The sequence below is a fragment of the Nothobranchius furzeri genome, chromosome 5 (genome assembly GCF_043380555.1).
Source record: "Nothobranchius furzeri strain GRZ-AD chromosome 5, NfurGRZ-RIMD1, whole genome shotgun sequence".
In the NCBI taxonomy this organism is placed as follows: Eukaryota; Metazoa; Chordata; class Actinopteri; order Cyprinodontiformes; family Nothobranchiidae; genus Nothobranchius; species Nothobranchius furzeri.
In genome coordinates, this window is record NC_091745.1 from 28423724 (window position 1) to 28445041 (window position 21318).

Sequence of the window (21318 nt, forward strand, 5' to 3'; positions counted from 1 at the left end):
CAGAAGAGGCTGAGCTAAAAGCTGAGTTTGTTCTGAAAGTGTAAGACCTTTTTTCTTCATTTCTGATGTCTCCTCAGGACCCTGGGAGAAGCCTGGACTCAGCTTAAGAAAAGTCTTCATGATGAAGCTGAAGTTCACCTAAAGTTCTCCAACAAGGTAACTTTTGCTGAAATGTTATATGGCTACTATTAAACCAGGTCAAATGAAGAAGGTTGAGACTAAAATGAGCTTGGTTAAGCATGAAGAATTCTCACCCGAGGAGAAAGCAGTTTCAGATGCCAAGATCTGGACTCGTGCTGCTGGGGGCAGCCGCAGCTCAGGAGGTAGAGCGGGTTGTTCAGTAATTGGAAGGTTGCAGGTTTGATCCTGGCTCTGACCAGAGAATGCTGCTGTTGTGTCCTGGGACTAGACACTAAACCCACCTCGCCTGCTGGCAGTGGTCGGAAGGACCGGTGTGCCTGTGTTTGGCAGGCTTCATCTCAGTCAGTGCAACAGGGCAGCTGGGGCTACACCGTAGATCATCACCACCAGCATGTGAATGGGTTCCAGGATGTATTGTTAAAATCATGCCTGATAGCTCCAGTGTGTGGTCCGGTCAAGTACTTCTCCTCTTCCTTTGTCTGCAAACCCTCCACAAGCAGCCAGACTTTGCCGAACACACTCATTCTTGATTGCACGCATTTGTGGGGACCTCTGCGACATTCACGTCTTTCTTTGTACACAACCCCTTCCCCTGTCGTCTGAACTGACATTTAACCCTTTCTAGGTAAAAATCATGGGGCAACGCACAAGAAAAATACATGAATCAACGATAAATAAGAGGGATTATAATAACAAAAAATGGGGGAAATTAATATAAAAAATGAAAAGTAACCACAATGGCAGGCAGGCAGGCACGCACACACACACACACACACACACACACACACACACACACACACACACACACACACACACACACACACACACACACACACACACACACACACACACACACACACACACACACACGCGCAATATTGTCCTCCGGTAGTCATAAAGTCATAGAGGTAAACAGTGTAGTCGGTATGCAGCTCACTGAACATGTATGTCCTGGTGGAGTGGGCGGGCGGGGAACGCAGGTCTTTTTATAATGAGCCTCCTTACGTTTCATTTATTTGGTCACTTATCATAATCAGGGCTTCTGGGATATGTTAGGTCCAACAAAGCTGCATATAGAGGCTCAGAGATGCATTTACACTTGTACATAAACCTCATTGTAGTACTCCTTTAAAATCAGCTCAGTCTCATAAAAATAATATCACCAAAATAAGATGCAGAGAAATGTTACAAATATAGAGGAAAACACAGCCAATCCAGATGAGGAACAGGCAAGTCAGCCAATCAGCACCCAGCCAGATTACAGTCGTTCATAACGAAGCAAAAAGGACTTCAGACAAGCTGGAAAATGTTTTTTCATTAAATCAGCTGGTTTAAAATGTATCGTTAACTTTACTAACAGTATCTCTAAACATTATTTTATAAATAGTGTCACCTATTTATTGTTACTTTGTGTGTTTTATCCGTATTTATACATCCTCAGATGCGGTTTTCGTTATTTTCTGTAATAAAGCCTGATCCAACTCTGTCCTCGAGTGATGATCTCACCTTCTCTGTGCCGACTGAAGAAAACAACTTTCAGGCCTCAGAGATTGTGTCTGTGTTTTAATTAGCCAGCTCCGTGTTCTGGTGAGCCGCCAGCCCGCGGCGGTTCTGACCCACCTGGGCTCCACCACATTATTCAGGCAGAGGGAAGTTTTCTCAGGCCAGAGGCTGCTCTCAGCTTTTTAAAAGTACAAAGTGGTGGGGGAGCCTTCCCATTGATAATCTTAAAGATTAAACACGCATCACTGTGTTTTAAAATATTTTCCCAACTAAGTAGATTATATTTGGTAAGGACACTACAGTGATGGTAGAGGTTGGATTTTTTTGTCTAAGACTTTAAGTGCCTGTTTGTGAAGTGATAGGATAGGTCTTAATGTTGTACCACACACCTGGGTCCAGTTTGTAATACAATATGTTAGATGAGGGAATATCATAGTGTTCATGTATAGCATAGCTACATGTGTTGTCCAGCAGAGTCTTATATACCTAAAGTTTGCTAGATTATATTTGGTAATTTGCACTACCTTTCTCACTTGATGTTTAAATGATAACGTATTGTCAATAATAATGCCTAGATATTTAAACCATGTAACTGTTTGAATGACCTCCCCAGACACACACACAGGAGGTTCACAGTTGGATGAAATGTTCCTTTTGCTAAAAAACATGCAAACGGTCTTTTTTACATTGAGATACAGCTGTGAGCAAGTGAGCCATGTATGTACATGTACCATAGTATCACTGAGCTTAGCAGCGGCTTGGGCTTTAGCTTTTGCATGAACATATATGACTGTGTCATCAGCATACATCTACACCTCACATCCAGTGCACACTGATGGCAGGTCATTTATGTAGATGCTGAACAGAATAGGGCCCAGAACAGATCCCTAGGGTACACCCAGCTCATTCCTCAATGGTGTTGATGTTTCACCATTAACTCTCACACACTGAGCTCTGTTTGCTAAGTAAGATCTCATCCAGTCTATAACACTGGTTGAGAAGTTAAAACAAGACAACTTCTGGATGAGTATGTCATGACTGACAGTGTCAAAAGCTCTTTTCAAGTCTAAAATGATGGCTCCAACTATACCTCCTTTGTCCAATTTAGACTATGTTTTCCACAAAGAAACAGTTAGCTGTCTCTGTGGAGTGATTTGCTCTAAAGCCAAATTGCATAGGATGCAGTTTAGAAGGTGTACTGTTAAGATGCTCAGTCAACTGCTCAGCTACACATTTTTCAGAGATTTTAGACATAATGGGCAAGATACTAATCGGCCTATAGTTATTCATGTCAGTTGCATCTCCTGATTTGTAGACTGGTACAACAACAGCAGACTTCCAGTTGTTTGGAAATGTACCCTCCTTAAAAGAGGTGTTTATGATTTTAGTTATAGGCCCTGCAAGGGAGGCAGCATGTTTCTTTAAAAACATGGAGTCAAGTCCAAATATATCTTTTGATTTGGAGTTTTTAATAGACGTAATTTTACATTTAGCCTTAAATTCAGACATTTCAGTCAGGACAAATACTGGCTGTGCTATGTCAATTGGTAAATAGTCGAGTGGACCATTTATGGGACTAATCACAGTTTGTCTAACAGAATTAATGAAATGGTTATTGAGAATAGCCACTATTTTAGCTGGTCCTTATATAGAGTATTTTTGTCTTTGATCTCCAACTGCGTTGTTGCTTTGCTGTGTCCTTTCCCCATTAATTCATGCAGACAATTCCAAACTTGTTTGTGATCACCCTTAGCATCTCGTATGAGGTCAACAAAGAAGTTAGATTTAGCAACCCTGATTCCCCTAATTACTTTGTTTCTCAAGAACACAGATATGTGTCTATCAGTCAATAGGTTGGTCTTAAGATAGAGTTTTAAGGCATTGTCTCGTTCTTTCATTAATCTTCTGTCACTAGAGATCCAGGGGAGTGTACACCTATTATTCCCTTTAGGTTTGCTTTTCTTAAGGAATCGCTTTGTTATGTTTTGGATAGTGGACATAAGGACATTTGTATCACTATCCACAGCTACACCAGATATGATTTGATCACAGTTAATATTTTTGATTTCCTTAACAAATTTATCAACATCACATTTGGGTATTCTAAAGTGGCAAGAGTTAGTGTGAGGCTTTATATAGAAACAGGATTTAGTGAGCTTCCTTGCTATAAGAGTAAGGTTATGGTCAGACAGACCAGTAACCATGCTAAATGATTTTGTCACCCTTTCAGGCTTGTTAGTGAATATCAAATCAATTAGAGTTTTTGAAGACGATGTTATTCTGGTGGGCCCTTTAATTAGTTGAGTAAAATCAAATTTATTTGTTACCCTTCGTAGTGCTTTGCTGGTGCCTTCATCCTCCCAATTTACATTGAAGTCCCCCATTACCAACATTTCCTTCCCTGAGCTACATTCCTTCAGAACAGTTTCTAATTTGTCAAAGAAAGTTGCTTTAGCAGACGGTGGTCTATACACTCCAATGATAAAAAAGGACATTTGTGGTGACAAACTAATATTAAGGCAGATATGCTCAAGCTCATTAACTGAGCAATGAACCTCTTTACATGATATATGGTCTTTGATATAAAACAGTAACCCCCCACCTTTACCAGTCTTTCTATCTTTCCTAAAAACATTATAGCCAGGAATAAGTAGGGCTGCAGATGGGGAATTTTTATTTAACCAAGTTTCTGATAAACATAGGAAGTCCAAGTTAGAGTCCATAAGTACATGTTTTATCTCATCACTTTTAGAACTCAAACTACGGATATTCAAGTGACCTCCCAGTAGCCCACTGGGTTTTGATCGAGGGTCCCATAAAACTTTAGCATTGTTCACCGTTTGGAAAAGGTTGGTTTTACCCAGTTTTATAATTGCTGGATTTAGTCCCCCGACTCTTTGTTGAATGGCACCTGCCCCTATTCTATGAAAGCTCTTGACTGTCCCATGCCTACCTGGACCATAGTGAGCACAGGGAGGGAGAGCAGAGTTTGCTGCACCCAGATCAGCCGGCCGAGCGCTGCCTGGCTGCCCAGCAGAACCGCCATCCTAGTTGGAGTGTGGGCCTTGCCCGATGGCAGCTGGGACAAAGCAGCCAGAGCCGGCACAGCTGAAGCCCGGCCTGATGGCAGCTGCGCTGCTGCAGCTTGAGTCCAGCTGTCGCTCGGTGGAAGCTGAGCTAGGACAGGTGAAGTATGGGCCTTGCCTGATGGCAGCTGGGGTAGTGGACCTGGGGCTGGTACAGCTGGAGCCTGGCTTGGTAGTAGCTGTGCTGCTGTAGTTGAAGCCTGGGCATCGCTTGGTGGTAGCTGAACTGGTACAGCTGGAGCGAGGGCCTTGCTTAATGGCAGCTGAGGTTGGGCAGCTAGAACCAGTACAGCTGAAGTCTAGGCCTTGCTTGGTGGTAACTGGGCTACTACTGCTGCTAACAGTAGCAGGTAGCCTGATGGTGGCAGGGCCGGCACAGATCGATGACTCCACATGGAAGATGTTTATTGGTTCCATCCCACTGCAACAATCACTTTGAATAAGTGTCTCTGCAATGTCCAGTTTTGCCATTTGTCCAGAGCTAGAACTTTCCAGTGGTCCTGGTTTGAGCTGTATATCCCCACTTAGCAGCAGCAGTAGCAGTGTAGTATAAGCATGCCATTTGTTTTGCTTAATTGGTCTGCTTCCTTTCTCATTGTAGTGTTCTTTTTGCCAGAAGATGGAATAAGTTGCTAAATATCCATGTCCAAAAAACTTCAGCCTTGGTGTGTCCTTCAGAGAGTTACCTTGTGCAGGAGTTGATGGTTGATCCATTTCCAGACTGAGGCTGAGGCCCTGAACAGGTGGAACAATCAGCAGCCACATGCAGAGAAGCATTGTCCCAACATAGCCATTTTCCATGTTCCTGTTATTCAAAACTTGGTTAAAGTCCAGGCAATGCTTTACTTCAGGGAAACTCTGTTGAGTAGCTCTCACTGTAGTCAGCAGAAAGTGAAAGAAAATGTCAAAAGCCAGAGAAGGCATTGAGCCAAACAAACCAGTCCAGCCATCGGCAGCCATCTTGCATTTGACTTCTGGTTCTGATTTATCTTCTCATGAGCGTTGCTGTTTCAAAGCTGAACTTAAGCAACAAGAGTTGTGTGATGTGTCTCTGCAGCTGCACTCGGAGGTCGAAAAACCCCTGCTGTCATTCAGAGGTGACAACTTCAAGAAGGACCTGAAGAAGTATGACCACCACATCGCCGACCTCAGGAAGCAGCTGGCGAGTCGCTTTGCCAGCGTGGAAAAGGTACGGAAGGCTTCGTAAATGTGTCCAAAGGTTTGTTTACATCAGAGTGATGACATAATGATGGGAGCTTCAGGAACATTGTGCCTCCCACATGCTGAATCAGCTGATGAATGGCTGCTGCCTCCTTCCTCCCGCATCACTTTTGTTTTTCATTTGGACTTTACTGACAGCTTGAGGTGGGCGGCGGCGACATGTCAGCGCTGGCACTCAGAAATGTTCCCATCAGCTACATCTTAATGTAGATGGTGCACAACTTTATGGTGGGGATTATTTTGTTTGTTTTTTTTATCATTTTTATGAACAAAAATACAATAAACAACGAAAGATTATTTGCACAGTAGATGGTGAGTCTGTCAGGTGATTCGCCATAAGTCAAAGCCTGATCAATAGGCTCATCAGGAGCTGGCAAAAAGAGACTATTAATCTGTGTGTGTGTGTGTGTGTGTGTGTGTGTGTGTGTGTGTGTGTGTGTGTGTGTGTGTGTGTGTGCGTGTGTGCGTGTGTGCGTGTGTGTGTGCGTGCGTGTAATGCACAGGCCCGTAAAGCCCTGGCGGACCGGCAGAAGGACCTGGAGGTGAAAACACAGCAGCTGGAGATCAAACTCAGCAACAAACATGAGGAAGACATCAAGAAGGCGCGACGAAAATCCACGCAAGCAGGTCAGAGGTCAAGAGTCAACACATGTTCACGCATACTCACAAGTTGCCCCCAAAGAGAAGTGTTTCTGGTGATCCTAGTTTATTTTTCCATAGTGGAGATGACTTTTCTTGTAAAATATTCTAACATGTTTTAATTCTTCAAGTTTTTAGTTAAATTCATTAAAAGCAAAATGAGAAAGTGATTGTAGGACATGGCTCCCGCCTGAGCAGCGTTGTGTTTGACATTTTAATCAGAAATATCTGCTTTTTAATTGTTCTGCCCTTAGGGGACACTCTGGGGAACACTGCCTGCTGGATTCAGTGTGTTAGTCTGAATTCCTCTGGGTTCGACCTGGATCACCACCACAAATGTTGATAATATTATTTATTTAATGGGATTTTTACTACTATAATGTATTTAATATTATTAGATTTTTATTTAGATTAATTAATTATTGATTCTTTCGAAATGGCACTACTAAGAGCTAGTTAGATTTGTCAGTGATTCAGCAGCAGATTCAGAGGTGGTTTCTGAACGCCCTCTGGTGCTCTTGACTGGTGTAGCAGCAGAAACCTTGAAAGCAGGAAGCAGAACTGAAACCTCATAAATAAGCAGATATCTGATTGAAGCTGATGTTTTCTGACTCTTTGGCATGATGCTTTGCTCCAGGGGATGACCTGATGCGCTGCGTCGACCTCTACAATCAAACCCAGTGCAAGTGGTTTGAAGAAATGGTCACAACTAGCATGGTGAAGCATCTTTATTATGAACAAACCATAAATTCCTGTGATCATACTAGATTTGAGGTTAAAAACTGACCAGAAACACGATTCTGAAGTTAGAGAAACAGAATCTGTTGGTTCCGTTTGGGTCAGAGCTGTTAAACGGGGGTGGGGTTCTGTCCTCTGCAGGAACTGGAGAAACTAGAGGTGGAAAGGATTGAATGGATTCAGCAGCACCTCCGTCAGTACACAACTCTACGGCACGAAACTGACATGTTCAACCAGAGTGTGAGTTTGTGTCTCTTAGCCTTGCTTTTAATCGTTCTTCTTCTGATTGTTTTTGCTGCTTTAATTGTTGTATCTTATGTAGGTTTGTGTTGTTTTTTTTGTTTGGTTGTTGTTGTTTGGTCGTGTATTTATTTTTTTCTTTTATCTGATGTAATGGTAATGGACCACTGAGTCCACTGATCTCAGGCTCAGGGGGAGAGATGTCCAGAGTCTGGGGGCCACAGCAGCAGATGATCTGTCACCTTTGACCTTTAGCCTGGTGCTGCACAACCAGTAGGCTTTGGTCACTGGACCTCAGGGACCTGCTGGGGGTGTAGGGACTAAGAAGATCACCAATGTAAGATGGTGCTTGTCCATGTAAGGCCCTATAGACCAGAACCAGGATCTTGAAATTAACCCTGAAGTTGACTGGCAGCCAGATAAGAACCACTTCAGAGCAGTTCCAGATAGGCCTACCAAAGATGAGGGTAAGATGTCGAGGGGGCATGCAGAGGTCCTCATAGAGTTAACTAGTTTGGTTAACTCAGGCAAAGAAACAGGAGCAAAGCTATCTAGGATGATGGGCCTGGTTGGAGTCGGGAGAGGCGGCGATAAGGCTGAAGGAGACATGCTAGATCTAACCTTATTGACTTTGTCCACAAAGAAAGACAGAAAGTTCTCACAGTCTGCAACAGAGTGGATGGAGGCTGTAGGAGTGGCAGGAGAGACGATGCTGCTGATGGTGTTAAACAGCACCTTGGGGTTCCCTTTGCTCTGGGACATCAGGTTGGAGAGTTAAAGGAGGTCAGAAGATCGTTTAGATCCAGCATATTTTAGTTTCAACCCTGCTTCAACACACCTGATTACAGCCAACAGATGATTAACAGGCTTCTGCAGAGCCTGAAGAGCTGCTGCACAGGTGATTCAACCACTCAATCAGAAGTGTTGGAGCAAAGACGTGCAGGATACCGACCCTCGAGGACCAGGGTGCCTCACACCTGCTTTAGATGCAGCAGATGGACGTGGAGACGGGTTTTCTTCCACAAACGCTCAATTTTTCTGCATTGGTGCTTCAGGCTGCGAAGGCTTCATTAAACCAGGGAGTAGGGTTCACTGTAGGAACTGATCTGGTTCTGACAGGACAGATGTTGTCCAGAATGGAGAGGCAGTGCTCGTTAAACTGAGAAGTTAAGGAATCTGGGTCGTTGTCAGAAGAACAGGGTGGATCAAAAGCAGCAGAAAAATTGCTAGCTGTGCTCTCATTAAGAAAACGAGAACTAAGCATACGGCGAGCAGGAGGTGGGGACGCAGAAACTGACAAGTTAAAGAAAATGCAATGGTGATCTGAAATATAAACGTCCTCAGGACAAACACTGTCAGCATTTAGACTCAGGGTAAAAACAAGGTCTAGAGTGTGCCCCCTGGTGTGTGTGGGGCCAGAGACATGCTGGGTAAAGCTGAATGAGTCCATAAGGCTGGAGAAAACCATGGCAAAGAGATCGGAGGGATCATCAACGTGGATGTTAAAATCACCAACAATCACCACAGAGGAGGATAGAAAGTCACTAAACTCCTGAAGGAAAGAACTGTTTGGACCAGGTGGACGATAGACCACAGCACAGTAGAACGGGTCCTTACGCCCGACTTTAATCAGCTGCAGTTCAAAGGAAGCAAAGTGACCAGAGGTTGTAGAGCTACATGGAAGATGGTCTCTGAAAACAACAGCTAGGCCTCCACCACGACCAGAACCCCGGGGCTGGCTAAGAAAAGAATAACCACTTGGGCAGAGTTCAATCAGAGCAGAATAATCAGATGTTTGCTGCCAAACTTCAGTCAGAAACAGAAAATCCAGGTTTTTAGAGATAATTAGATCATTGAGCAGGAAGGTCTTATTGTTAACAGAGCGGGTATTTAAAGGTGGTTTTCCAGGAACGCTACTCATAGTAACTTGGACTGTTGCAGCTTGGCCCGACCATGGTTTCCAAGGGCACTGTTCAGTATTTTCCCCTCTACTTTCTCCCAGGGGCAGATTAAGGACTGAAGAAGATCCAGGGCTTAACACACACACACGCGCGCGTGCGTGCACACACACACACACACACACACACACACACACACACACACACACACACGTGACATACACTAGTCAACATCATATATATTTGTCTTGTACCACATAATTTTTAATCTGAAGCTGCATATTCAGCATTTTCAGGGCAGAGTATTGTTCCTGTTAGTGTTTAGTGTGAGATGATAGTAAATATTCCCTTTCTTTCCACTTCACCTGATAGTAAGCTAACTTTAGGCAAACCAGCAGCACAACAAATATTTTCTAATAAGACTCACAAACCTGAGTCAACAACAGTCTCATCAAAGCTGGGGTTCTGTCGCCGTACTTTTGGTCTAAAAAACATCCTTATGTCCATCTTTACACTTGCGTTTCAGGCAGAGAGTGTAGAAGAAGCCGGCTGCTGAAGGGCTTCTTCTTCAGTGGTGGAGGCTCAGGCAGGCTGTATACAAACTACTGCCAGCTGTTCCCTCTCTGTTGGACTTTGGTACTGCATGTTACTTCCACATTTGAGATCCGGGGCTTTTCATTAAACATTCGGGGCTTGAGCCCAAGTAGCCGGGCCTAACGCCGCCCCTGCTTTCTCCCCAATTTTTAGTCCCTGCTCCGTTGAGGTACCTAGCAAGGCTGAGTCAGTGGCAGTGTGATTCTGGCTGCTGATTGGCTAGGGGGTGGAGTCACTGGTTGCTCTGTAGTTTTGTTGCTTTCTGTTTGACTTCCTGCAGCCATTTCCTGGTTCAGTCTGACAAAAAGCCATAAAACTGAGCTAAATGTCTATCAACACCAACATTTTTCAGCTGAGTTGTGTTTCTGTGGAGCAGACAGGTTACCTTCCACTGTTTACTGGTCGCTTCATGTTATTTTGTCACAAGTAAAAATTGCATTTTTATTTTCTTCTACACACGTCTGTGATGCTGAGTAACTTATAGTTCAGTCAGAAATTCTTGCTCAGTCCTTGGTCCACAAAACTGAGCTGAAGGCTACATTTTGTCTGCAATTTCTTTAACGTGAAGCACTGAAAACATTACCTTCTGCTAGTCCGTTTTCATTCATTTAATTGATTGATCTTGAAGTTTTCTGTGTGTTTAAGGCTTTTAGTGCGTTTAATTCCTAGTTTTAAACTCAGGACTCAGAGTATATGCTGCACTTTTGCAGGACATATTTTCTCTAGTTTGATCTGTGACTTTTAGTTGTTTTTTCCATTTTCCATCAACCTTTTGTCTTTAAAACATCTTTTGAATGTGGATTTATTGAAATCAATCTTTTTTTTCTCCCAGATGGTGGAACCGGTGGACCAGCTGCTGCAGAACGTGGATCCAGCCAAAGACAGAGAGCTGTGGGTGAAAGAGAACAAAACGGGCGATGTTCGACCTGTAGACATGGACCTATAGACGGTCCAGTCCTAGGTTCAGCCTTCCTGATTTCAAGATAACATCCAGAGTCCCAGAACATTTGTGATTTCACTGAACCGTGGATGCTGCATGTTCAGACTCTTCGTGAGTTCTGCTCATCTTCTCTGACTGACAGGAAGAAACGGGTCAAAGCAGTCTGAGTCCAGCAAACAGAAACGGATCAAAGTACCAGCATGTTCCTGACTAATACTAACCCCATCATGAACCACATTAGCTTACTGAATGAGTTCTCTGCTGTTTACTTGTTGTAAATGATTAAAACATCTTCAGTACTTTACATTATTTCATTTAGCTTTCCAAACCAAACAAAAACATGAATAAATCTAACATCTGGTTATTGGCATTAACTTTATTTTGGAAACTAAAGCACACCGAGATGTAACAATGGACATGATATATTTTCATATATTTTGCTGGTTCCGTTTAGTGGAAAGTGCACGTTTTGAATTTCTTGCTTTAAACGTAAACGAAGAGCTGCAGAGTTTGTGGAAACATGATGGTCGTTTTGTGTGGTTCATTGAATTTGCACAAAATAATCTCCGACTTGTAATTAAGAAACCTTCTGAAAAATAAAAGTGTACAGCATCAATATCCAGTAACCTCAGTTATTCAGAACACCCAGTGTTTTGGAACGTGATCTGGATTCTTGCACCACGAGTCTCAACTTGTGGATCTGACTTAGGCCAGGGTCCGTTCTGGATCAGTCGGGAGAAAAAAGGTGGTCCAAGTTACTCTGAAACACCTTTTAGTGCCTAACGGTTTATATACCTGGAATGTCCTTGATATATTCTCTGCATCAGTGTACATTTGTAAAGACTGGTTTGATGTATTTTGCTGTCAGATGTTTTAACGAGCCACAGTGTTTGCGCTGTACAATGTTGTTTGTTTTGTTTTTGGTAAATGTGCCGGGAATACGGTGGTGTTCAGTAAAAGGGTCAACGTACAGAAAAGGACAAGAAAAGCTCCATTATCTGCCGACAGACAGACTTGTAGATTCTGCTCTCGTAGATCCGGTGGAGCTGAAGCCACACAAAAGCCTCCGGTCGGACAGCAGGTACAGAACCTGTCTGTGTTCACATGTATGTGTGCGTCCGTCTGTCGTCTCCACTCCATTATTTTCTTCTTTTTTCCAAATGCCCGGTGCAAACACGTCCCTGAACAACATGAGCTATTTGTGTTGTGCTTCACAAACTAAACATCCGGTTTATTTGGACTGGAGGATGTGTAGAAGCGTTTCCTTTAAGCCCAAACGGCTTCATGTGCAGGTTTTAGATGTCGTATTTGTTGAAGAGGTTTCATCGATGTCGGTGTTGTGCTCCGTCATTCTGTTCGTCATTCTAAATGTTCCTGATTAGAGTTTCTGATGATGTAACGTTTGCGTTAATTGCCCCGGTGTAGTGAATGTTCACATCAAATCCAATGTTTTGAGAATGTTTGATCATACGTGACCTCTGTCCAGATCGTGAACTGATGAATGCAGAGTACAAAATAAATCTCCTCTTTGAAAATGAAGCAGAGCTCTGTGTCGTTATGTAACAGTACAGGGAAGCCGGGATCTCAGAAATGTTACATCTGCAGGATGTTCGGGTTCAAAATGAATAAAGGACTTTAGAAAAGGACAACTTTGCTTTGTGTGCTGCAGCTTTGAGACATCTGATAATATCAAAGTTGGCAAACATTTAATTTCAAAGCCTGTCACGAAAATCTGAGCCAATGTAATATTATGAACCTTGATGCAGAACTCTGAGGTGGTCATATAAAAAAGAGAGTTTCATATATTTTATATTTTACATTTATTAAAAAAACGATTAAAGTTATGAATTATTTCTGTTACTCAGTGTAGATAGCTTCCTGGACTGCCTCTGTTCACTTCAGACAGTTTATGTCCTTCAAGACTGACGAGCTAACAGCTAGGCTGAGTGAAAACCAGAGTGCGTTGGAGATATAAAATTGCTCCAATCTTCTAAATTTACCTAAATTATTTTATAAACATTTTTACGTCCTGTGATGGACTAGAGAAATGTCCTGGTTGTCCCTCACCTCTCGTCTCATGACTGCTCAAAGAAGACTTCAGCCACTCATGACCCCACTGAGGTAAAAGGTATGGATGGAGGAGGGATGCGCCTCCATCTCTTTATGTGATATTGTTATTTCAACAGGAATATTAAATGATTCTTGCTGAAATTCCAGCAGTTTCAGAGCTTCACAAAGCCGCTGACAACAGAAAATCAGCTGGTCCCGATTAGTTGGAGCAGTAGTGCTGTTTCCACTATCAGAACTAATTTCACCAGAACTTTGTGCATGGGCCCGTCTCCATTTCTCTAGGCCGGCCCAAAAGGATTATTTTCCGGGCCACGTCAGGAACCAGCAGAATACCTGAATAGGGCTCGGTACTCAGAAATGGCCTGGCAGAGTCACTAGAAGGGACTTGGGGGTTAACTCACACGGGTTGGTTGTAACTCAGTAGATTAAAAACATCCTAAAAATGGGAAGAGAAAAAAATGTGGTCACAAAAAACACAACCATTCCACAATCTCGGATCCCCGTTGTGTTCCGGCAACAACTACGTGACTCAGCTGCTTTTCTACCAAAATAATTATTTAATAGGTAAAATAATTTGTAGATGAGGACCATGTGTGGACAACAGAGACCTTTGGTGTTGCGGTTCCCCGTTCTAGATGCTGTTCCTGAAGTTTACTTACTGTATGTGGGAGGGGTGGGAAACCGACTGCTGTGCGGTTGATTTTAACATTGTAAAGCGCTTTGAGCTGCACTTGTATGAAAAGTGCTTCATGAATGAATGTGTTTTGATTTGATTTGACTTGTATTTAAGGACATTTCCACACACAGGTACAAAATGATGAATACAACACAAAAGCATGGTTGATAAATGAGGTCCCTGGTGTTTTCCTTGGAATGCTGTGTTCTTGTTCCTCCATGCATAACGCTCCTTGTTACGCCCAAATAACTCAGTTTTAGTTTCATCAGTCCACAGCACCTTATTCCAGATGAAGCTGGCTTGTCCAGATGTGCTTTAGCAGACCTCACGCTGCTCTGTTTGTGCTGTGGGTGGAGAAAAGGCCTCCTCTACATCACTCTCACATGCAGCATCTCCTTGTGTAAAGTGCACCAAATAGGTGAACGATGCACAGCGACTCCATCTGCAGCAACATGATGTTGTAGGTCTTTGGTGCTGGTCTGTGGGTTGACTCTGACTGTTCTCACCATTCTTCACTTCTGTTTATCCCAGATTGTTCTTGCTCTGCCACTTGGAGCCTTAACTTGAACTGAGCCTGTGGTCTTCCATTTCCTCAATAGAGCTCCTGATGTCACGTGACCAGGTATGTTTACCGTGCCATGTTGGCAGGAACATGAACGGAAAAAAGAGATGAACAACGACTACAACTGATTGTTGCAGACGACTTTTGGAAAGTGATGAAGAGCGATACACCACCAAACTTCAGAGACTACAGATTAGTAATCCATGTTTAGCCCCAGGTGTACTTTTTAAAACAACAGATCAGTTGGCACGCATCACGGGAATCCCAAATATACAGTATCCCAACATATATAATTATCTCATCAACTTTCCTTCACACTACACTGGAGATTCACTGAAGGTCTATAAAAGTCTGGAGGGTTATAAATGTACTATATCAGAATTTGTGGCCGAGATTCAGCTGTGAGGTTTACAACAAAGGGATTGTTTTTTTGTTACTACAAAGCTAAGTAGCCAAACATAATACCAGTAGTATGCTAGCATATGCTATGATACCATGCTGTAGTTCTTTTTTAAAACGCAGAGCAGTTTTGTTTACCTGTTTTCCCGCTACGTTTCGTTTGCGGCTGCAAACTTCCTCAAACGTAGCGGGAAAACAGGTAAACAAAACTGCTCTGTGTTTTAAAAAAGAACTACAACATGGAATTAGAGATACGACACAGCAAGAATACACCTAAGATGCTATGATACGTTAGCCAGGAAGCTAATAGCAGAAAGTTATTTTGTGGTTGAATTTTGTAACAGATAAATCACAAAGATTAAATGAACCCCTATAAAACTGCCGGCAGTGGTTAGAAGAGGTGGTGCTGTGCTAGGAGCTCATTGTAACTGCACAGCTGGGCAGGCCGTGTGTTGCTCTCATGTGTCTGCCGTGCTGTTCAGATTATGGCAGCATAACCAAGAAAGGGAAGATGAGACATCGTTAACCCCGTGGACTCATGTCTGATTACAATAGCTAGAACTACTATTTTAAAACTTAACTTCAAATTACATGAAGTTACCTGAAATGACATGGTTCCTGCACAAGTGGAATCCACTGAGCGACGGGTTCCAACGCTCGGTTTTCCTCATTGCGCTCCGAGATCGTTTGATCATAGAAATCCATCTTTCCTTCTGAGCTGGGTCTTTTGGAAAGCGAATAAAGACTCTGTCTTCACCCTGGCCTCGGTGGTTTGTGCACCCAGGAGCACAACACGAGTAAACCATTATCTGAATGCTGTGAAACTGTCGGCTAGTTGGCTTGTTTACAATTTGTTTCCTGCCAATATGGTGCACCGTGGTGCATGATGGGATAGTGTGATGTCTATATGTTCCTAACTGTGGAAACAGAAGCTGAAATCTCTGAGACAGCTTTCTGGATCCTTCCCCTAAACCATGATGGTGAACCATCTTTGTTTTCAGCTCATGTGAGAGTTGTTCTGAGACCCCATGTTGCTGCTCTTCAGAGAATATTAAAGAGGAGGGAAACTTACAATTGGTCCTTAAATACTCTTTCTCATAATTAGACTCACCTGTGTATGGAGGTCAAGGGTCACTGAGCTTACCAAACACATTTTGAGTACCAATAGAGCTCCGGACCCCACGTGACTCTCAGTTAGTAGACGCCATTTTGGCAGGAAAAAAAAAGGTAAACAAACACGGATGTAACCATGAACGTGAACGGGATCCGCTTGGATTTTAATTCGTCGGAGTTTACTTCACACTTTAAAACTGAAGAAATCGTTTTATATAGTCAGAAATTAAATAGACTAAACATCTCCGACCCTTACCGTGCCCCTGGGATACTTTTTAAAAACGCCAGAAGCTGTCGGAGCGGACTTCTTACTGGACCTGGCCGGGGAACCCCTTGGGATTTACCCGGAGGAGCTGGCTCAGGCGGCTGGGGAGAGGGAAGTCAGGGCCTCTCGGCTACTGCCCCCGCAACCCGACTCCTGATACGCGGCTGAAAATGGATGGATGGATGGATGGATGGACAAATAACAGATTTACACGTAAGTAGTTTAAACAGAGTGCTGTGCTGTTTGAATGTATAAACTGAACGCCAAGAGAAATCACTAGTTTGATTTTTTTTTTCGTGAATAAAATAAATATGTCAGGCAGGAGCGTCTCAGGATCTGTCTGAGATCTGTCTCGGTGAGACAGATAATAGCAATCCAAAGTGCTTTTTATGTGTGATCTGACAATTGATCAACCATTGCTTAAAAATGAAATACAGCTTAGCCGGTTAATTGCTGTGATCATAAAACACGGAAACGGCAGCACACAGAACTCACGAGGCAACGTTTTACGTGATGTTTACTTGCTGCTATGAGTAATAAGACAGAAAAAGCCACGCCAAAATAAGTTTAGGAAGCCCACTAAGAATCGTAATAAAAGCATTTAAAATAAATACCATACACAGTTGAGGAAACGTTGGTTTAAGTACCTGATATGAAGCGGTCGCTGCATAAGCGAAAACCTTTACTCTCGGGATCCCACAGTTTCATTTCAGCCCGGTCACTAGCGCGTTTTATTACAATGATCCAACGCTTGCGGTGCTCCGGATCTTGGGGAATCTTGTAGATGGCTCATTCCTTATGTCGTCCGCGTCTGTTCTGCATCCTGGGGCACAACAGGAATCTACCATATTTCCCGTCTGGTTGAGTTTTCTGACAATAACAAATAGTCCAGCTGCCGGCTTCTGCCTGCCAAATGGCGCCGTTTCGCTGTTGCATGCCGGGAGAAGTGACGTCAACTCCCGGAGCTCAATTCTAAAGGTTCTGGAATCAACAGTGTCCAATTTTATACACCTGCCTAATTTTGTGTAAACAATTATTACACTTCCTGTAAATCCTATAAACTTTGTTTCACTTCTCGGATATCACTGTGTGTGTCTTCTATGTGATATTTTTAACAGAAAATTGCTATCGTAACGATTTATACAGGAAAATCATGAAGAGTAACAGGGCTGCCCAAACTTTTGCATCTCACTGTAGCTTTGACAATCAGTCATCGAGGCAGACCACCAGAAACCGTCAAAGAAGAAGCAAATACTTTAATGGTTAAATAAGTGACTTAAGTACCTCCACCTCATGTCTCAAAGATAAGCTCAGGTCTAAATCATACAAAGTTGATTCCAAAGCAGTTTTAAATTAGTGCTTTTCTTGAGCTGACGCCATCTTTGTAGTCTTTTCCCATCACAGCTCTAGTGCTCAACCCACCCAGTAAACAGAGCTACTGCTACAGCTTGTCAAGATTTCTAGGATAATACAGACCTTCACTTTCCAAAAACCTACAGGAAGCTGCTGCATGTGTCACATGACTCGTTCCTCCTGAATGTAGCGAGGAGTCGTGCTGAGTTGTTTCTGCCCCTTGTTCATGGAATCAGCTCCCAAACCAGCTAAATATGAAGGAACTCTTCTTACAGAGTTTAAACATCTGGATGTCATTTTAATGACTTTTGTCGCTGACTGCTGTTGAATCACCTGATTCCATTGTTGCATGTGTTGTAGCGCCCTGCCTGTCTTGGCCAGGACACTCCTGTAAATGAGGTTTTTAATCTCGAGGGCCTTTCCTGGTTAAATAATTGATCTGTAAAGTTTTAAAACAACCAACCAGTTATTAAAGGAGACACACTGTGATTGAGTACAGACACCGTTTCCATATTTATCTGGTAAATGTTAAAACAAGAAACCAAACAAGTTTAAGTGATTACTGTGGTGAGACTTGTGGAGCACATTCAGGCAGCGTACAAGTCTTGTTTGTCTCAACTGACCTTCAGCAGTTAATCGGATCGGATGAAGCAGGCGGATTGTTAACCTGAGCCCAAATCCCCTCATAAGGAGCTCCTGTCCTGACTTCTTCTCAATTACCTTAATGAATGAAAAAAGTGTTAAAGAACCAGCTGCTGCCAGAAGTGAGAGTAAAAGGACAGGTTTTCAGAGCTGAGAGACAAATACTGGACCAGATGTCTGGACGGGTCAAAAGTTTGGATAAAAAACAAGTTAAACATCTGGTTTCCTCGCAACTGCCAAACTTGCTCTTTAGCTAGCTTCCTTCATCGAAGTCTGCAGCTGCATTTCAGGAATAAAGACATTACGGTCAGGTGGGATCATGTCATTTTATAACTTTCTGGTTACAAAATCAGAAGCAAAACTGTTCAGTTGGTGAACAATCAGACAGACAGGCTGTCACATGAAGTTAAAACGTAAACAAAGAATCAGTCTTAAAACCACAAGTCGTCTTTTCTTCTGAGTTTTTCAGCTCCTGCTTTATTGCTTCTTCTCTTTCAGCTTGTCCTTGATCCTCTGTGGTTCGTCATACTGAATCAAACGTAGGATGTCCTTGTTGTCCATCACTCCCTGAATGAATTCTCCTTCTGTTATTTTATCTGCAAAGAGCAAAGTTACGTTTTCCAGATATCCGAAACACTTTTAAGCCAAAATATATGTAAAATATTTATATAATATATGTATAAAATACATAAAATATTTATTATTTTATATTATTTTGATTTATTAATTGTTGTTACCATTTTCCTTTTTTCCGAAAAATGCCCAGATTTTTTCAGCCCTCTTTTCCGGAGTGTTTTCATCTTCAGGAAGTTTCTTCTGGTCCTCAGCAGGGATCATGTTGAATATTGACTGCAGAGCAGAGGAACATACTTTTTATAAGTTTGAATTGTTTAGTTGACCATTAACTTGTGAAATATTTAAAATCTATAAAAAACAAAACTAGGATTTGAATTTTCACTTATTTAGATACGAAACACATTTCATGATGCAAAACATCAGAAAAAAACTACAGAAACAATAAAAATTCTATCCGAATAAAAAAATTAGCTCAATAGCTTCCAAACAAAATGCATGCGCTGTTATCAAAAATCCAGTTGGGATGGTGAGAATTTACAAACGCAGGGAAGTTTTACTCCTCCAGTAAGACAGCAGGGTAAATCATTAGTACCCTGACGATCTCTTGGATCTCGCTTTTACTGATGGTCCCGTTGCCGTCTACATCATACAAGGCGAAGGCCCACTCTAGCTTCTGCAGAGTCTTTCCTCCGGAAGTGAGATGAAGAGCAACAATGTACTCCTTAAAGTCCAGTGTGCCGTCTGCGTTGGTGTCAAAACTCCTGAAGACATGCCGTGCGTACGCAGAGGGGTCCGCTCCTGGAAAAAAGCTGGCATAGATGCCTTCAAACTGCTCCTTGCTGATCTTCCCACTGGGACACTCCTTCAGGAAGGACTGGTACCATGTGCAGAGCTCAGCCTCGCTGTATTTGGTGTTAGATTTCAGCTCCTCCAGGAGTTCCTTTGACAAAGCGCTGCTCTTTGTGTTTCCCATCCTTCCTTGAGAAGCAAAAACCGTTGTCTTCCTTTTCCAAGTTGAACTTCTGCAGAGTTTTGAAACGAGTTTCTCTGCCTCACTGCCAAATGAGATTATGGTTATCACCGCCTAAATCCAGACAGCTGTCTTAAAGAGGATCAACACGTCACAGAGCTGTGACACCTTTTAGACACACAAGCTTAAATAAAAGCAGTTTAAGGACACATTTAAATACATTTTGTTTACAAAACCCTACTAGTGTTTGACACTGTTACCTAAAACGTTCTTATATAAATGTGAAAACACATTACCAGATATTGCAAAATTATATGAAATGCTGACATTTTGTTACTCATTTAGACCATACCATTTTATTTGTATAGCACAATTTTATACACAGCGTGAGAGCTGACCAAAGTGCTTTACAGGCAAATACAGCAACTAAAAACACTAAAGTAGGGATTAAAAAAATACACAAATAAGATCACAATTTAAAACACAGTATAAGAGAGCACAGTTTAGACAATAAAACAGAGAAACGACCCCACAAGTCAGAACTGAAAAGCTAATCAATTAAAAGGGGGTTTCAAGCGAGATTAAGAAAAAAAATATATATATTTTATATATATATATATACATATGTATATATATATATATATATATATATATATATATATATATATATATATATATATATATATATATATATATATTATTTATAATGATTATTGACAAATAATTATTAAATTATTATTAGAAATGTGAACAAAACCTGGAAGTTGAAAGTGAAAAATATCAAAATGCCCTCTAGTGGCTGACTGCAAAGTCAACTTTAAGCCCCGCCCCCTCTTTTTTAAGGGAGCAGCTTTCAGTCACGTGAGTAAAGGTGACTTTGGATGTTTTTCGCAAGTATTTTCATGTTTGATTCCTTTCTAGTTGTTAGCTGCTTTAGACGTTCAGCTTATCTGTGAGTTTTGTTTCCATCACTGATATTTGTTGTTACTGGGGTTCACTAATAAAGGAAAACCTTGTTTCTGTTGACAAAGTTAACGTGATTTCATCCACATCCATCAGAAACACACGTCGGAAAGCCCATCGTTTCAGCCCGCACTAACAGAACAGTGAGAGATTTGCAGGCGGAGGGTCGTCCTGTAGCGCCAACAGACCACACTGCTCGCCCACAATGAAATGAGATTATCTTTGTCTCCGTTGTTGTAATCTCTGACCATCTGCTCCAGTGATGCCAAAACCAAGCAGAGTGATGGCAATTAAAGAGATAAGAGGAAAGTTGATTTAAAAAACTATCTGAATAAAGATATGAGGACTGAACTTGAAGAATAAAACAAAAGCAGTGCTGCATAATCATCATGTATTGTAATAGAATCAGAAAATGAATTAATTAATGCTTAGTTGTTTATTTTTTGCTTCCCTTCCCAACTCACCAGCTTGCAGTCGCATTGACCTTACAGCATGAAGTCAATGTGGAAGTGTAATCCAGTCTCACCAAACTCAAAACATTTTTGCAATTGATAAAGTGGTTATTAGCTGGCAGGCTGATTGCTGGAGCCCATTGTGGTGGTGATCCACAGATCTGCTGGTGGACACCAGAGGTTAGGGAAGTTGTCAGGCTGAACAAGGGGGCCTCTGTGGCTCTCCAGAAGCAGCGGGTGGGTACCCGAGGGCTAAGCTGTGTACAGGAAGAATCTA

The 21318-nt window shown here is 42.2% G+C and overlaps 2 protein-coding genes across 3 annotated transcripts in view; one reads left to right on the forward strand and one right to left on the reverse strand.

Moving 5' to 3' along the window:
* The window catches only part of gas7a (growth arrest-specific 7a), a 28866-nt gene extending 17629 nt beyond the window's left edge, over positions 1-11237 (forward strand). For both annotated transcript variants that reach the window (XM_015974699.3, XM_015974698.3), the window contains 6 exons: positions 78-156; positions 5788-5919; positions 6455-6578; positions 7228-7307; positions 7470-7568; positions 10893-11237. In XM_015974699.3, coding sequence (XP_015830185.1) covers positions 78-156; positions 5788-5919; positions 6455-6578; positions 7228-7307; positions 7470-7568; positions 10893-11006 — 628 coding nt within the window. In that variant the 3' untranslated portion in view covers positions 11007-11237. The remainder of the gene's footprint in view (positions 1-77; positions 157-5787; positions 5920-6454; positions 6579-7227; positions 7308-7469; positions 7569-10892) is intronic.
* A 7153-nt stretch (positions 11238-18390) lies between these two features.
* Positions 18391-19735, reverse strand: rcvrna (recoverin a). The gene is made up of 3 exons (XM_015974705.3): positions 19249-19735; positions 18818-18929; positions 18391-18676 (listed from the first exon to the last, which is right to left on the reverse strand). Exons 1-3 carry the CDS (start codon positions 19627-19629, stop codon positions 18558-18560), a joined length of 612 nt encoding a protein of 203 aa, XP_015830191.1. The 5' UTR covers positions 19630-19735; the 3' UTR covers positions 18391-18557.
* Positions 19736-21318: the final 1583 nt, after the last annotated feature.

Excerpts from the sequence above, each read along its gene's own strand:
- rcvrna (XM_015974705.3), bottom strand. The coding sequence starts at position 19,629 with ATGGGAAACACAAAGAGCAGCGCTTTGTCAAAGGAACTCCTGGAGGAG. Across the intron at positions 18,930-19,248 it reads AGATCCAAGAGATCGTCAGG|TCAATATTCAACATGATCCC; the intron begins GTACTAATGATT and ends TCTGCTCTGCAG. Across the intron at positions 18,677-18,817 it reads TTTCGGAAAAAAGGAAAATG|ATAAAATAACAGAAGGAGAA; the intron begins GTAACAACAATT and ends TGCTCTTTGCAG.